Here is a 17,401-nt window from a genome sequence, read left to right on the forward strand (position 1 = left end):
TTAACATATTTACATACATTTTAAAGACCAAAACACTTTTAAACTTCAATTAGTCATCTCAGAATTTTTTAAATACTTTAGGAAAAAAGATCTAAAAACATCTTGCATAAATAATTGTCCCTAAATTTGAAGGAAAGAAATACTACTACTACACATATTAGCCTTTTCTCTTTAAGAATTAGAAACTACATAAAATAACTTGGATAATAAATATATGTAAGAACCTAGGTTAGGTGTTATTTAATTTCGTAGGTCATGACCACACCTCACATGCCAACCAGTAGAGGTCGTCTGCAGATTATGGATGGAGGATGATCTAGTCACTTCTATCTTGTACCTTTCTTTAATATTTCTACTGGTCTTTAGAATTTTTTATATTTTTATTAAGGAAAAACTATAAGTACACAATTTCAGAACATTTAGGGGCTATATTAGATACACTACAATTTGAACTGTAGTGCATGCACATGTGTACCCAGGCATTTGTGTATAGGTATATGCGTTTATAAAGGAGTATATGTACCAGTATTACAGGATACATGGTGAGGAGAAATGAATGAAATATAATGTATGGCGTATCAAAGGTAATATAATTTAATATAGAGTTACAATTTAAGGACACAAGATATAAATTGTTTTTGTGAGGTTGAAATAATGTTTAACTTATGGCTTATTTATTATTGAGAAACTAACCTTGGAAAGCAGCCGAGAGAGATTAGTTGATCTTTTCCATTATATCTTTAGCATCCAGCAGTTATACCTTTGCATTTTTTAATCCATTCAAGTATCTTCAGGAGATATGTTACTACACTTGCATGTACCTTAATTCACTTCAACATTTACAAAATAACACTGACAAACGAAACAACAGAAAACACCCATAAATATTAGTGAGTATCTTAACAAACATGACACTCAAGTAGTTGTCTTGGGATTTTTTAAGTTACATTTTAATTCCATGTTCTCTGAAATCTTCATGTAAAGGAGAGTTGTATTATTGGAAGCTTCAGACACAGTTACATCAGCTACGACTGTGGTACCTTATACGTTAATATAATTTTGTGTATCCATTTTGCATAATATGCCACTCGGACAAAAATACCAGGACGATTTGGAATGGCACATCCACGACCAGGAACGATGACACCAAGAACCATTCTCATTTTATGTTGTTCACAAACCAGTGGGCCACCATAATCTCCCTAGGAAGAAGACATGCAACAATAACAACAACAAAGTATTATTTTAGAAATAAAAATGACAATTCATTAACATTTCCTGTATCGATTTATATCTCAAATATACATATGTGCAAAACAAGAGAATAACTTCAATTGAAATATGAAGACACAAAATTGATGTACTAGGCCATTGGTTGTCTTTCTGTTGGACTGAGATAAGTACAAAAGTTCAAAGTGTTCTATCATGTGTAGTTATCATTTAAGTATGACTTGTCTTTTCTAAAATAGTCACTCATGTTTTAAAGTGTTTTTTGCCTTTGTTGAATGCAGACTAATTCACACGTGACCATTGATAGCTCTTTAAGAAGGTAGATTTCATATTTATTTTGACTTACTTCTGATGTTCAAAGTGTGTTCAATATAGAAAATTTGGAAAATGTAGAAAAATACACGTATCACAAACACACCTGTAATCATACAGTTTTAAGGATTAACCCACATTAAGTTTTCTCTTATTTCTAATTTTTTTCCTTTCCCTCAATCCTGCCCCCAGAATGATTTTAACAGTTAAATAAAAACTTGTAGGTGGTAAAATAATTCTGTTTACTATGTGGAAATTGCTTTTCCAGGCAGAAAGAAAGAATGTTTCTCCACTTAGTCTTAGTAGTTAATATAGTTATATTTATATTTTTTCCCCTTTGTGGAAAGTAGTCTGTGATTTCATGGCATTTCTTGTATGGTAATCCTATTGTATCATCATATATAGATAGGTGATGGATGAATAGATTGATAAAATGATTCGTGTGTATATTTTTATATACATATATGTTTATACATATTGTTATATATAATCATTAAAAAGTGCTGCATCACTTTTTTGTGCCATGTAGCCTTCCTAGGATTGCAGTGACTAATTTTTGGCATCTTTGTATTTAGAAGAGTGCTTCCGACTATCTTAATTTTCCCCCAGTAGTGATGTGATGAGATAAAACTAAACTACTGCAAAATTTAGTTCTGTAATACAGGTGGAAAGAAGAGAGCTATTAACATTCTGTGACAGAGAAAATCAAGGTGGGGGTGAAATAGAAGATAAAACACTAAGGAAAATAGTTTATTCAAAGAGACTTCATATAAACTCTGCCACAGGTGTTAATCTGGTTTTTTGTTGTTTTTTTTTTGCGGTACGCGGGCCTCTCACTGTTGTGGCCTCTCCCGTTGTGGAGCACAGGCTCCGGATGCGCAGGCTCTGCGGCCATGGCTCACGGGCCCAGCTGCTCCGCGGCATGTGGGATCTTCCCGGACTGGGGTACGAACCCATGTCCCCTGCATCGGCAGGCGGACTCTCAACCACTGCGCCACCAGGGAAGCCCTGTTAATCTGGTTTTTAAATTAATGCACCAGTGATTACTGATATGAACTCTTCAAATCAATTCATTTTGAGAATTGATTTTGAGGGACTTTCACTAAATGTGATGCTATTGCTATTATACAGATGTTTAGGAGATTTCTTTTTTAGGTGTCTAGATTTCCCTGGTTTGATTATTATATTACCCTGTTTCAAATATCAGTGATGCAAAAAAAAAAAAAAAATCCTGGAGGATGAGTGCATTTTTGAGAAGTGGCTGAATCAATTTGATTGATTATAAATATAGATAAAAATAACTATGTGATAAATTTTTCAGTGATAAAGTTAGGAATCTAAGAATGTATAGATGACAAACCAGATTATAGGCTATTCCTGAAGAGCAGATGTCAAAGTAGTAATGGCAGTACGGCTGGGATAAGTGCAAGCTTTCTAAATATCTCAAAGATCTGGTCTAGCTCAAAACTTGGTGTTTACAGAACTCAGTAATAAGTAAACAAACAGATAAATAAATAATTCTTTCTCCTAGTAGATTTTCATTTGTGATGAAAATGTTAGTGATACTGATTTACTGGAAAAAACACCAGATTTGAAAGTGGTTATAAACACATAATCAGTTTTTAATCGTATTATTTTAATGCAATTTTTAAATTCTTTAACTTAAAAACATCAAAAATAACAGTTTAACAGCTTGTCTATGTGAAACAGGGATAGGAACACTGCCAAGTGGAAAGAACAGTTGCTTAACAAATGAAAATGTCCAAGCTCTTAAAATCATAAACTTTGACCTTTTGGTTTTTTAAATAGAATTTGTTTAAACACACACACACACACACACACTGGCTTAACCAAAAACATATTTAAAAGTTTAAAAGCAGGCATGTATCTCTTATTAAAATTAATAGAGTTAAGTTAGAATTTGGGAAGATCAGATACATTTAGAAAAACATTAGAAAAATTGCAAGCTATTGTATCAAACTGCATATTGGATACTTCTAATTTGAACAGCTTTCTCTTAGAGTTTTGGCTGTATCCTTTTCTTGTTTTTTGAGAGACAAATGTCATCTAAGTTTGCTGCTAATGAAACATGGATTGCTTCACTATTTAGCTAAAAAAAAGTACAAGGATAATAAGGGTTATCTTTTTCAATTCCTCTCTCTTAGAACAGGTTGGTTTATAATGATTCTCATTTGAGAAAAATAGAAAATATAAACACAAGAAACTATGCCATCCATCACATACTCCTTACGTAAAAATCTGTTTTTACCTCGCATGGTCCTGATACAATATTTTCAGCCCCAGCACATATTTCAGACTCATTCAGAGTCACCTTCCCTTGATGATATTGGCTGCATTTCTCATTCCCCATAATATAGAGATGTGCTACTCGTAATAGACCATCTGAGTTGATCACTAGAATGACGCAAAATATGTACAGTTAATGAGCGCAGGGTAAGGTGAGAAAAATAAAGAAATACAAAATATTTTTACAAAATACATATGATATTGCCTTATCTTTCTAAAAATAGCTTACATCCAGTGTAGCCCCAGCCATAAACACTGCAAGTGGTTTTTTCAGGAATTGTGCACCCATAATTAGGTAAATCAATTGTACTAACAAAATCATCCAGAACAGCAGGCCTGAAAAGAGAAAATATAATGGTAAGTAACCTTGATTGGATTCCACACAAAATTAACATATTAAAATGTAGTGTGAATGTTTAATATGATTCATTTAGAGAGAATAAACAATTGTGCTTCAGAGTAGGTAGTAGAGAAATGAATATTTACTTACAAATATTTAAGAACAAATGGTCACTGCTATTTTTTTAATCATTATTTTACCTGTTAAAGTTATCATATAATTGCTCACTAACCTTTGGTTTTAGAGCAGGCTGATCATACTGTTGGTCCAATTTCATTTATTCACTTTTGAAAAATTTGAAAATGCCCCTCTCTCTGCCTCTGAACACACACACACACACACACACACACACACACACACACACACACACGTGACATATGCTTTTATAATACATCTACATGAGAGAGAAAGAATAAGAACATAGTTGAAGAAAAAGCTTCAACAATTCCATTCTATATTAAAAATATGAAACTATCTAAAGGAACTCACCTAGCAAGCTTCAGTAATACCAGATCTGATCCTTCCGGCCCATATACCAGTTGGGTAACATTTAGAACCTGTTTGCGTTTCTCATCTCCTCTTCCATGGACATCATGAATTCCAAGCCAAGCTTCATAATCTTTCAAGTCTTTGTTTCTATGTAAAAAATTAAAATATAAAAAATAAAATATGTAATATTAATCACATATATTATTATATTAGCTTATAAGGGCAGATAAATAACCTAAATTTAAACTTTAAAATATAATAAAGAGCAACACATTTGTTATGGGAGATTCTGAATACTACAAGAACATATAAGCAGGAAGAACCTTTAAATTGCTGAAATTCTAAATGGCTTTTTTTTTCCGAAAACTTGCTTATTTTTGCTAGAGAGTAGGTCATTTATGAAACATTCTCAGGTAAAGCACATTACATGAGTTATAATTTATTGCAAATTTTCCTTTTTATCTCAAATGTGTGTGTTTGGTTTGTTAATAGGGATTGAATATTTATACTAACAAAATCAATGTGACCTTAATGGGAATCAAGGAGTAAGCTTACAAATGCTACCTCCTTATTTTTTCCTTAGGCTAATTTCCATTGAAAATTATTCTCAGTATTATTCTGAGGCTTGTTCTACATAAGAAAGAAGTGAGGATTGAGAGAAGTTTGTTGATAATTCAGAAAAAGAATATCTAGAAATATACAGTGCAAGAAGGAGGTTGGGATAAAAATTATTAACATAATTCTACCAAATTTTTCCTCAAATGAAAGTAGTGCCAATCGTGGAAAGAGGTGAACAGAAGTAGTACCCATAAGTAAGTATCAATTAAGTCAAGGTAAATTTTATAAGCTAAATCTAAAAAAAGAAATTAATTTGTTCACCCTATGCTGGTGAATCTCTGTTAAATGAATACACATTCTTAAGCCTAAAAGCTAAATGGAAGCCATACATATTTTTAAATGCTCAAAACAAATATTGGTTTCAGAAATACTTTACCGAGAAGGGAAACACTGTCTTGCAGTAAGAATCCAACTTTCCTTTATCAATGATCCTCCACAGATATGTTTATTTCTAAGAGAAAGAGGAAAGAGAAACAAGTAACGTCTGTGCAATTAATGCAAAACCTATGGCTCCATTTGTTAAACACATTGAGAGAAAAATGTAGACATTAACCCAACTAGAATAAAATGAGTAATCCTTTTATCAGAAGGATGATATTTGATGATTATAGCATTAGAACTTTTTTCATAATGTGATTACAATTTTATGAAAGCAACTTTATTTTTGTATGAGGAACCCTGTCACTACACACGAAGATCCATTCCCAACACATATGTTCACGTGTGTGTGTGTCTATTCTTGTGTGAGAAAGTATGTGCTACAAATATAGGATAATTAGACCTATTTTAAATTCAGTGTTTGATTATGAAAACTGCAAATTTGAGTTCTTATTTAAAACCTAAAAACCATCTGGTGGTAACCATATATAATATTTATGTGCTATTCCCTTCTTCCATTACCATTATGTAGTTCTGATATATTAACTTAGAGTATAACTGAGTTTGAGTAATTTGTTTGTTCAGCTTAAGACCAACAATATAACATTTATTTATAAAATCAAAACAATTTTGCAAGAGAGATCTAGGAAATTATAAAATATTTGTAGAGAATAATAAATACTAGAACATTTATTTGATGTATCCAAAATCTGTAAATCCATTACTTTTTGGCAGACACATGGAAAAAAGTACAACTATTCACAATTTACATTTCCAAAGAGTACAGATGTTCAGTGCTTCAGAGGGTAATAGAATAAGATTCCCAGACTAAGACCACAGTTATTTATGGCCTGTACCACACAGGAGGTTAAGAATATATATCGAGTTTGAATTTCTATTCCTCTCTGTGAGTTTTGGAAGAATAGCTAAACAGCTGTTGTTACTAAGAACTTGCATTTAAAAGGAAAAGTACTTTTTAAAAAAAGTTTATACTACTCTGATATGATGAAAAACAGTTTCACCTGCTTCTCCAAGGATGGTGACTTCCAAAGGAAGTCTCCTTTGAATAAGAATAAATTGAAAAGTATTTGCCTTTTTTTTTTTCTCGAGTAATGAGATTTGCAAAGATCCTCTAATTAGTTCAAAGATGTAGATTCTTGGAACATTTTCTATAATAAAGAAAATAAAACACCCCCCCCCCCCAGTTTTACAGCCTTCATTAAGTCTTCATATTGCACAGCAGCTTTAATATGGTGAGTTTCATAAATCTATTTCGGTACTACACACCCAGGACAGCTACCCTACAATTATCAACATAAATATTTATAAAAATTGATGAGTTACTCCTTGGAAGAAAGATACACTAAAAGAGAACTTTAGGCCATCTTCTACCTGGTATCTAAAGTCATATATATATCAAAGTATTTAAACTTCATGCTTGTTAAGAATTGACTTATTTAAAAAACACTTCAGTTTCAAGTTGTCTCTATTCTAATTTAATGCCACTGTGATTTGGCTATGGTTAAAAAAAATGGATATTCTTCTGCTATTCTAGGAGGCTAGAGGTAAAGGAACAGGGAGGGTTTCCAAAAAGAGGAGATATTACAGTTGGTATTTAAAGAATGAAAGATTTTCCAGGCATAAAATACAGAGGAAGAAAGCTACAACATACAGTGGGAACCACAGCACAAAGGCTCAGAGAGAGAAACATGGGGTGTCTTGAAAACAAGGGAAAATGTGGCTAGAATTCAGGTGCACTTTGGTGTATGTTGCATGATGAGGCTCCAATACAGATAGATATAGACAAAGATATTTTAACATTCTGACCATACAGTACAATATGTGTAGTACATAGAAAGTTGTATGATCAGGTTTTAAGCTAACTCCTGTTTTCAATATTTAATTCTTATAACATAACTACTAATCTTAATTTTGTATAACAGTATATTTTGAAAATTTTTACATAGAACATGGCATTGATCCTTACAACATTGAGAAATAGACATGTCAAGAATTTTTTTATCCACACTGAATATTATAATTTCAAGACTGTTCAACTATCAGTATAATTTGTTAATCTTTTCCTTAATGATGAAATGTTCTAGAATTTTAAATTATTGCTATTTTTCATTAGAATGACAATTAAAAAGTCAGAAATTTAAAACAAATATAAAATTTTTGATATGATTGTGCATAGACAAGTTAAAAATAATCTCATAATATACTAGATTGGGAAATTAATAACATAAGTATTATAACTATATGGTGATATCAAGGTATAGGTAGGTTCTCTGTGTAGTTGTCTTTTGCTTTACGAGAATTGAAGTGCCATATCAGGGACAATGCAAACACATATGGGACCTTTGTAAGCATTTAAAATGGCACCATCTCTGGAGGCACAAATTGCAAAATCCATGGCTTTTGGCAAGCAGAATGTGATTAGTCCCCTCTTGTGCCCCCCCCATACAGGTGCCTTGTGGAGGGCACAACCTGCATGACTACACGTGGCCATACTGCTGGGAATATAACTTTTGCAAATAATCCAGATATGTATGATTTGTGTCTATTAATAATTACCTGTATTTCAAACTAACCATCCATCCTACATTTGTTCGTGTTGGAATCCCATTTACAACTCGCAATTGTTTTGTTTTGGCGCAAGATATTACAGGATCTAAAAAGAGGACCAAACATAACATTTTGATAAAACATTTTGAAATAATCCGTGCCTTTCAGCTTTCTTTACTGCAATGGTAACTACACAAATGTAATTACTGTTATTGTGTCAGAAGAACATTTTGGACAAAAGAAGGTAAATAGCGTAACTACAGTGCCAAATCAGGCCCAAAATGTTTGCTATCCTCATCTAAGTAGATGGGTAGCACAGAAAAACTAATCAACTCAAGGTCAACAGCATTACCATGATAGTGACAGTGGCTTTGCTCACTAGGTACAAGTTCTTCAGGTCTAACATTAATTGTATTTCCCTTAACAACCTCAACATAAAATGGAACAATGCTATTTCTAAATGTGCTTATTTCTAAATGTCAATGAAAAGCAATAGCCTAAGTGAAAATAAAAAAAACTATATTTGGTTTATTACTCATGAATTTGTATAGTAAGAATGTAGAACCATTTTGCAACATGTTACCAAAGTTATATTAATTGAAAATTTATCCAAATGACATAATTATGTCTAAATCATTATATCCAAAAGATATAATTTAGAATTCTTTGAAGTAAACTTTTTCCTGACCCTCCTTGGTGTTCCTTGCCTTATCCTTTCCACTCTTGTCCATGGTCTAAAATAGATTTCCATTTGCTCTTCAGCCTGGGACACAGCAGGTGGTCTCTTAAATCAAAACATTTGAGTAACTTCCTTCAGCCCAAGAAATGTGTGAAAATCGGATACAAGCAGCTCCCAACAGATTTCCTTAAGCTGAGGATTAACTGAACCTCTCAGATTGTGTCATCTTTTGCCTCGTAGAGCATGCAAAGAGCTTTAAAGATAGAGCAGGATAAAGACACTGCATAACTTTCCAACCTTCTGGTTTCATTCTTTCTGACTGTAGCATCCTGATTTAATTTAAAGGATGGTGAAAGTCCAATGGATACCTTCTGCCCCCAATTGGGTAAAAGCAATATACATGCTTTTTTCAAAGTTAAATATAACATATTTTGTGACAGAGCATTGAATTTTGATATTCAGTATGCAGTTGCCTTTGTAACACCTTTACACATGCACACAGAAAAAAAATGTTCAAATGAAATAAAATAGATTATTTTATTTTTATGATGGAAGTTTATATAATAAGTTATTTTTCTATGAAGAAAATAATGACATCACTTCTGACACATAGAGACTCACATATATTATTTTGAAAGATTACTTACGGTCTAAATTGACTATTGTAGGTGTGGTATCACCTTCACCTGTAAAAACAAATATATATATATATACATAATTTTTACATACATATTTCTGTTATATAGAACCAGAATTGTGTATTGAAACCCAAATATCCATAAATGGATAATTTACTACAATTCTGTACATTTTATTCAAAAATAAAATGCAGGGCTTCCCTGCTGGCGCAGTGGTTGAGAGTCCGCCTGCCGATGCAGGGGACACGGGTTCGTGCCCCGGTCTGGGAAGATCCCACATGCCGCGGAGCGGCTAGGCCCGTGAGCCATGGCCGCGGAGCCTGTGCTCCGCAACGGGAGAGGCCACAGCAGTGAGAGGCCCATGTACCGCAAAAAAAAATAAAAAATAAAAATAAAATGCAGTAATACTCTTTTGAGTAATTATGTATCACTTTTAGACAAAGTTGAAAGCATGCACCTACTGGTAGTGGGTCATGTGAGGAAAGCCCTGTTTTATGACTGTGAAGGTTATCAGGTATGTGGTTTGATGGATGTTGGCAGTTTGAATTACACTGCTAGCACCAAGGAGCTGCCTCATTCTCCCAAGATGCCAAACATCGTACACAATGAACATTCCACCGAACAGCACTAATGCTTATTATTGTTTATTTGGGCCATTCATATAGATAAACTACGTAGCTTTAATTTGACCCATTTATATTTTTTCTGAAAATTACTTTTTTTACTTATGGTTAAGGATAATTAAAACTTCCTATGTTTCAGAAAACTTTTTTAAGAATTCGAGAAGATAGAAATCAAGGTCACTCATGGAAAAAGAGGGATAGCCAAATATAATTATGCTTTGTTAGTATATTTCACAGACTGGTTTTTCTAGGTAGTAAGGGGAAAAGTATTTTAAAAAAAGAACACCAGAAACTGCCAATAAATTATAACTAAAATTTCATACTTACTACTTTTTTACAACCTCCCTACTGAGTGGGGTTTAATTGCTGCCAAGAGAAAGGCTTGGAGGATGCTAGGATTTGAAAATACTTAAGTAGTCATGAATGAGGTACATTTCCTGGAATTTAGTGTGTGACTGTCCAGAACTGATGACATAGAGTTTAGTCAGGCATTGTTTAGACCCAGCTGGTTGTTAGTCTCTGGAAGTGCCCTGAGCTCAAATAAACCGGCAACAAAACAAAAATGGCATATGGATTCCTTTGTAATAGACGCAAATCTGATTTTTATTTATGGGAAATCTTGAGAAAATTAATACATGCTAAAGCGTTTTTATTTATGTCCATTTTCCAGATCTAGATATTTTAAGTGAATAAACGTAAAGGTGAACATACAAATTTCATCATTTCCCTTTCCCTTTAGTTTATTCTTGGGGATGGTTTTGTCTTAGAGTCACCTGAGGTCATTGTTTTAGTTCACAATACAAATTAGGATGGAGGCCGACTGTGGTCATTAAAACATCAAGGATATTGCTTTTTCCACTCAAGTTATTTACATAAAAATTCTAAAATAAAAAACTAGATATCTATTCTGTGTATCGTTTGTGGTGAGAAAGACTACACTATTCATTGTATTCTTAATTGCATATCAAGTTTCCGATTTCTATGCATCAAGTTAAAACGTCAACAAAGTATTTTGTTCATTATTGTACCTTACTAAAATATTTAAATTTTTTTAAATGTGTAGATCTTATCATTTAGGGGCTTTAATAATTAAGAGTATATATATAGATTTTCCTCTAAGCCAATATTTCTCACAATTTAGAAGAAGCTGCATTACCACTTAAAATCAGATTTCTAGAGATTCTGGGTTGCTGGTTAGATTATGAATTTTTTGAAAGCATTCTAGTTTCTTCTGCTTTCTAGGCCTTTTCCATTTTACCTTAAAATACTATTTTCACTTCTCTTTTACTTTTCCTTTACCTCTCCACCAGAGTACTCAAATCTGAACAACTATATATGATACAAATCTTACTTTATATTGATTCACCTTAAATCTGAAGAAGGAAAACATGTCAATGATAAAAGTTTTTCCTATGGAAGTGTACGAGTGTGTGTGTGTGTGTGTGTGTTTATATGGCCTCAGAACCAAACATGTGCTCTTACTGAAAACAAATAAAACTTTCTTTTAATAGATCCTTAAAGTTTCAACTCAAATTCAAAACTTTATGAACAGCACACCTTTTTCCACGCTGACATTTGTATTCCCATTCTTATTATATATTTTAATATTAATATGTGTGTATTTAAATGACTTTATTTGCAATTATGTATGTAAAATGTCTCCTCTGTACACTGAAAACGATTTGAGCATAGGAAATGTTTATATTTTCTATACCTAGAATGATATATAGGGCTTTGCACACAATAGGAGCACAATTTAAAATTATTAACAAATGAATAGATAAATACAAACTGAGGTGGAGGTAATTTACCCAAGGCACTTAAAGTGATAGAACTGAAATCCTTACCCAGGAAATCAGAGTTGAAACTCTAAACCACTATGCTCTCTTAATACTTAAGAATTTTCTAAGATAAACTGTGTATATGTGTATAGACAAATATAGACATTTCTACAGTTTTATTTTTGCATCTTGAGAACCTTAAAAATATATGTTAAATATTATTTTGTAAGCATTTTTTAAAAAGGAATACAAACCTTTACATGTTTGTAATACAAATGTGCAGTATGAAAATGATATATAGTCTCTGAAGTTAAATAAATAAGAACTCAAATCTTCTAAAGATAAATTTTATTAGCCTTTCACCAGCAAGAAAACTGTAAATAAATCCTGGCTATAAATATTAGTTAGAAAAATGACAGTGTAGAAATATTTGTTGAAATTAATTAATGTTCAGAATACATTGAAATAAATGAGTTATCTGCAGTAGCATTTAATCAAATACTAGCAACACCCTGAAGTCTTTCAATAGCACATTACTTTTAGTTTAAAAATGTTAGTTGAAAATATGCTTTAAAAACTTTAAAGTTATTAGAGTCTTGTCTCAAATTTATAAGCCAAATCACAGTTCTCTATGGGAACATTTTACTCTTAACTATACGTACTAAAATTAGGCTACTGTGATTTTTAGAAATCTGGAATTCTATAGGGAAAGCAATAGAACTTGTTTTAGAAGCCAGGTCATTGACTTTTATCCTTCTTCCTAGGTCATTGAAGAGTCTATTAGCCTCCATTATTCTTAATCGTAGAAACTTCACAAAGAGGTACCATGAAATAAAGCTAATACTTAGAAAAAATAACAACTTTCACCATTAAAAAATTTTTTTTGTACACCAGAGAGGTTGGAAAGGTTGGTCGGTTTGCTTGTTTATTTTAATGTTAAAACCAGAAAGACATCTTCTATAAAAGAACATTTTCAGGACCTATGCAAACCCTAATCTGGGATAAGTTAGGAACATTAGGAGAACACTAATTAATTTGAAAGGCTATGATTAAAGCTGATGAAATGAAATATAACAATATGAAATACTATTTCTTTGTGAACATATAAGATATTTACTTACTATTATAGAAAATTTCTTTATTAAAAATAGATTGGGAAGTTCCAAGTTTTAACTATAGATAAAATTGATTAACATCATATTTTAAAAGTTTGCTTTTATGCTAAAATTTCATGAAACGTGACTAGTGTTACAATTTATGCTGAGAAATTACCTCTTTAATTTGATGTATATTATGGAAAATACAGACTTGTGTTTGTGTTTTATGTTTTAAAGCAAACATCATTTCTTAATCTAATCTCTTTTAAAGTTGAGTATTTTTGCTGCTATTTTCAAGGTACTTGCTACTGCTTTGTCTCATGTGAAAAATATTCTTAAAACAGGACTCTTATTGAACATATAAAACGAGTCTTTTTTAAACAAGAAGGCAGTTTAACATAGTGTTTAAAGATATCTGCTATAGGGCTTCCCTGGTGGCGCAGCAGTTGAGAGTCCGCCTGCCGATGCAGGGGACATGGGTTCGTGCCTCGGTCCGGAAAGATCCCACATGCTGCAGAGCGGCTAGGCCCGTGAGCCATGGCCGCTGAGCCTGCGCGTCCGGAGCCTGTGCTCCGCAACGGGAGAGGCCACAACAGTGAGAGGCCCGCGTACCGCAAAAAAAAAAAAAAATAGATATCTGCTATAAACAGCTGTGAGAGATGTACTACAGTAAAATGGTCTCTTGCTACTAAGAGAGCTTTATAAGTCTTTTTCACTCAATCAATAACATATTGAGGATATATTTTCATCTCAATATACATTAGTCTCCATTAGCAGTTCTCAGTGGAGGTGATGCTATTGACATCTAGTGGGTAGAGGCCAGGGACACTACCAAACATCTTATAATGCATAGGACAGCCTCCCGTAACAAAGGTTTATCCAGCACAAAATGTCAGTCGTGCAGAGGTTGAAAATCCTGATACGTTTCCCCAAACTGACTTCAATACAGGCTTCCCAGTACACAGAGCAGCACAGTATTGAGAGAGTCTGATTACCCAGGTTCTCACTAATATTAGGCATTAGCAATCATCTTCTTATTTGCCAACCTGATAGGTGGAAATGATTTCTTATGCTTTTATCTTTTCATTATAATTATTATATTTTCTTACTATTAAGTTTTAATATCTTTTCATTTGTTTATTAAGTTTATTCTTGAAGATTCATCTTCAGTTTTCTCAAATCATCTCATCTTTTACTTATTGCTATATAGGTGCTCTTTTACATGAAGTGTATCAGACATATATTATACATTTTACGTATGTCTTTTACTTTATGTGCTAATACTTTTTAAACAAAATCATCTTGGGCTCAGAGAAGTAGATGGAATGTTTTAGGCTTCTTAGTCTTGGCCTAAACAGCTGAGAAGAAAATGGAAGCACAACTATCTCTGATGTGTTTATGGACCTGTTAGTGGGCTGGGGACTTTGCTAAGAGCTCTGCTACTTTCAGAGGCTGAACAGTTAGTATTTATTGGTGGGATGGTGGGTGGAGAGGTCTTTCTAGCCCAGTCAGAACAATGGCCATGTATTACTTCTGAATTCCAAATAGAAATCTTCTGAGGGAGGAAAATCTCTTTTAAAAGGTCAGCAGATTGTCCCCTTGTCTAGAGGAGAGATGAAGTTGTGTGTATGTGTGTTGTTGTCTGGAATGCATCCTTATTTTGGGATCAACTCTAGCCCTCCTACACTATTTCCACCTCTGGTTAAGGTATCATTTTAGAGGGCATGCAGTATATTTAAAATGGTTCACCTGAAAAAGATCACAAAATATACTTACAACGAGAAATAGGGCAGTAATCCCAAGGAATGAGAGGATTCCCCGTGTAACACCAGGGACCATGGGCATCATCATCAGGATTGCGGCAGTAATTCTTATTCAGCTTACTAGCATCTGGTTCCCAGAAGATATGCCTGCATAAACAACAAACTCTGAACATCACAAAATGCACATCTTGTCCAAGAGAAACAAAATGTCACAAAGAAGATATAATCCTAGTACATAACTTTCATTACAGATACAACACAAGCTACCTGCAGTGAATTTTGGTTTTTTTTTTTTTTTGAGACTTATTTTGTTGTTGTTCTTGCAGTTTGGAAGGATGTTCTTTAACTCAGGAATAAGGCTGAATAATCAGCATAGATAAAGTGATAAAAGATTTTATGACTTTGCTTCTATTTAATAACTATACTGGCAAGGTAACAATACCCCTGTGACAAAGATCTAAGTTAGAAAATGCAAGCTATTGCAGAAGTATTTTTTTCATGTTTCAGAAACATGTAAAGAAGCATCACTGGCAACATTACTATGACAACGTACTGGAAGATACACTGAAAACAATAATAATGTACTAATAAAATTATTAAATTCTAAAATTTCATTGGTCATATAGTTACAAAATATGATTTTTTGACAGATAATTGAGTAACACTTCAGCCTTTCTCATTTTACATCTTAACTAAATTTATTACAAAAGTAAAGCAAAAATACTGTATGTTATAAGACCATGCCCACTCATATAACATCAATATTTACATTTACCTCAGTAACATTAATGAAGTCAAATTCCACATGGCCATCCTGACCATGTCATGAAAACTATACATCCTAACTTAATTTGTTTTGGATTACTAATTACTACCATGCTTGAACATAATTAATGTGTCATTTTAAAAAATTGGGAAGAGCTTCAACATAGAAACTTGAGCTATCTTACTAAACTTGGATTTACTTTTTGGACCAATATGACAGTAAAGACATACAATACTTACTATGTGACATATTCTATTACAGATGACTTACATATATGCCCTTAGACCAACCTGATGAGACAGGCTAGAAGATTATGCAATTTTGTATTTGACAAAATTGAAATCCACAGAGGACAATTAATTTTTCTAGGGTCACATGGTTTTTAAGCTGTAGAACAAGTGTTTGAACACACGGCTCTTTCCAGAGTCAGTGTTCAAAACCACCACACAGTGTTACCTCTTTACTCAGTCATAGTTTGTTCTTAAACCAAAATGGTACCATGCAACTTAATCATTCATCAGTATCCTACAAGTTGGTTCCACATGACTTTTAACTATTTCCAAAGGCAAACCTAAACTCAATGAATTGAGTTATAACCATTGCATCCCTGAATAAATATGCGACGTGTTTCCAGTGGTATGCTGGTAAATGTTTAACAACTAGCACTCTGAAATGTGTATGGGGGCAGAGGGTCTTTATTTGTTGTTCTTGCATATTTCTGTAGTGTAACTGTAGCTACTTCCACCATAAAACTGTCAGACTTCTAATATGGAATCACTGAAGGCAGAGTTGGTTACAGTTGTCTTTCACAAGTCCGTGAAGAGCTAGATCCACCCCACCATATTTCTAAAAATGCTTTTAAAAATATCAGTGTTGAAATCAGCATTAATTTTAATCATGCCAATTCTTGCTTAAAATTCTTGAATGAATTCCTTTAATGCTTAGGATAAAACTCAAATTTCTTTTTTTTTTAAACATCTTTATTGGAGTATAATTGCTTTACAATGGTGTGTCAGTTTCTGATTTATAACAAAGTTAATCAGTTATACATATACATATGTTCCCATATCTCTTCCCTCTTGCACCTCCCTCCCTCCCACCCTCCCTATCCCACCCCTCTAGGTGGTCACAAAGCACCGAGCTGATCTCCCTGTGCTATGCGGCTGCTTCCCACTAGCTATCTATTTTATGTTTCATATTGTATATATGTCCATGCCACTCTCTCACTTTGTCACAGCTTACCCTTCCCCCCTCCCCATATCCTCAAGTCCATTCTCTAGTAGGTCTGTGTCTTTATTCCCGTCTTACCCCAGGTTCTTCATGACCTTTTTTTTTTTTTTTCCCCTTAGATTCCATATGTGTGTGTTAGCATACGGTGTTTGTTTTTCTCTTTCTGACTTACTTCACGCTGTATGACAGATTCTAGGTCCATCCACCTCAATACAAATAACTCAATTTTGTTTCTTTTTTCTTCAAATTTCTTAACACAGCTTACAGGGTCCTGTATGGTTTTGCCACTGGAGAATTTCTTCTCTGGACATTAACCAAATTATACTGTTTCAACCTTATTAAAGTTATTTCTGATTTTTATACACTTCCATTTTGGGGCTTTTGAACAAGTTATTTCTTCTGCCTGATGTACTTTTCCTCCTACACTTCCTTTGACTAACTCCTTCTTATTACATATGTCCCAATTAACATCCCTTCCTGTAGGAAAACTTCCTGACCATTTAAGTGTGGGTGTCACTTGTTTGCAGCCCCATAACATAAAATATGCTTTTTTCGTGAATTTTCTAATATAACATTGGCATT

The 17,401-nt window shown here is 33.2% G+C and overlaps 1 protein-coding gene across 2 annotated transcripts in view; it reads right to left on the reverse strand.

Annotated features, from left to right (window-relative positions):
- Window positions 1–858: 858 nt before the first annotated feature.
- The window catches only part of HGF (hepatocyte growth factor), a 79,947-nt gene continuing 63,404 nt past the window's right edge, over window positions 859–17,401 (reverse strand). The window contains exons 11-18 of one of the 2 annotated variants that reach the window (XM_065884363.1): window positions 14,837–14,970; window positions 9,569–9,607; window positions 8,252–8,348; window positions 5,673–5,747; window positions 4,679–4,825; window positions 4,079–4,185; window positions 3,812–3,957; window positions 859–1,202 (exon numbers count right to left, since the gene is read on the reverse strand). In XM_065884363.1, the coding sequence (XP_065740435.1) occupies window positions 1,026–1,202; window positions 3,812–3,957; window positions 4,079–4,185; window positions 4,679–4,825; window positions 5,673–5,747; window positions 8,252–8,348; window positions 9,569–9,607; window positions 14,837–14,970 (922 nt within the window). In that variant the 3' untranslated portion in view covers window positions 859–1,025. The remainder of the gene's footprint in view (window positions 1,203–3,811; window positions 3,958–4,078; window positions 4,186–4,678; window positions 4,826–5,672; window positions 5,748–8,251; window positions 8,349–9,568; window positions 9,608–14,836; window positions 14,971–17,401) is intronic. The other variant, XM_065884364.1, reaches the window with a different exon arrangement.

The sequence above is a fragment of the Phocoena phocoena genome, chromosome 9 (genome assembly GCF_963924675.1).
Source record: "Phocoena phocoena chromosome 9, mPhoPho1.1, whole genome shotgun sequence".
Taxonomy (NCBI): Eukaryota; Metazoa; Chordata; class Mammalia; order Artiodactyla; family Phocoenidae; genus Phocoena; species Phocoena phocoena.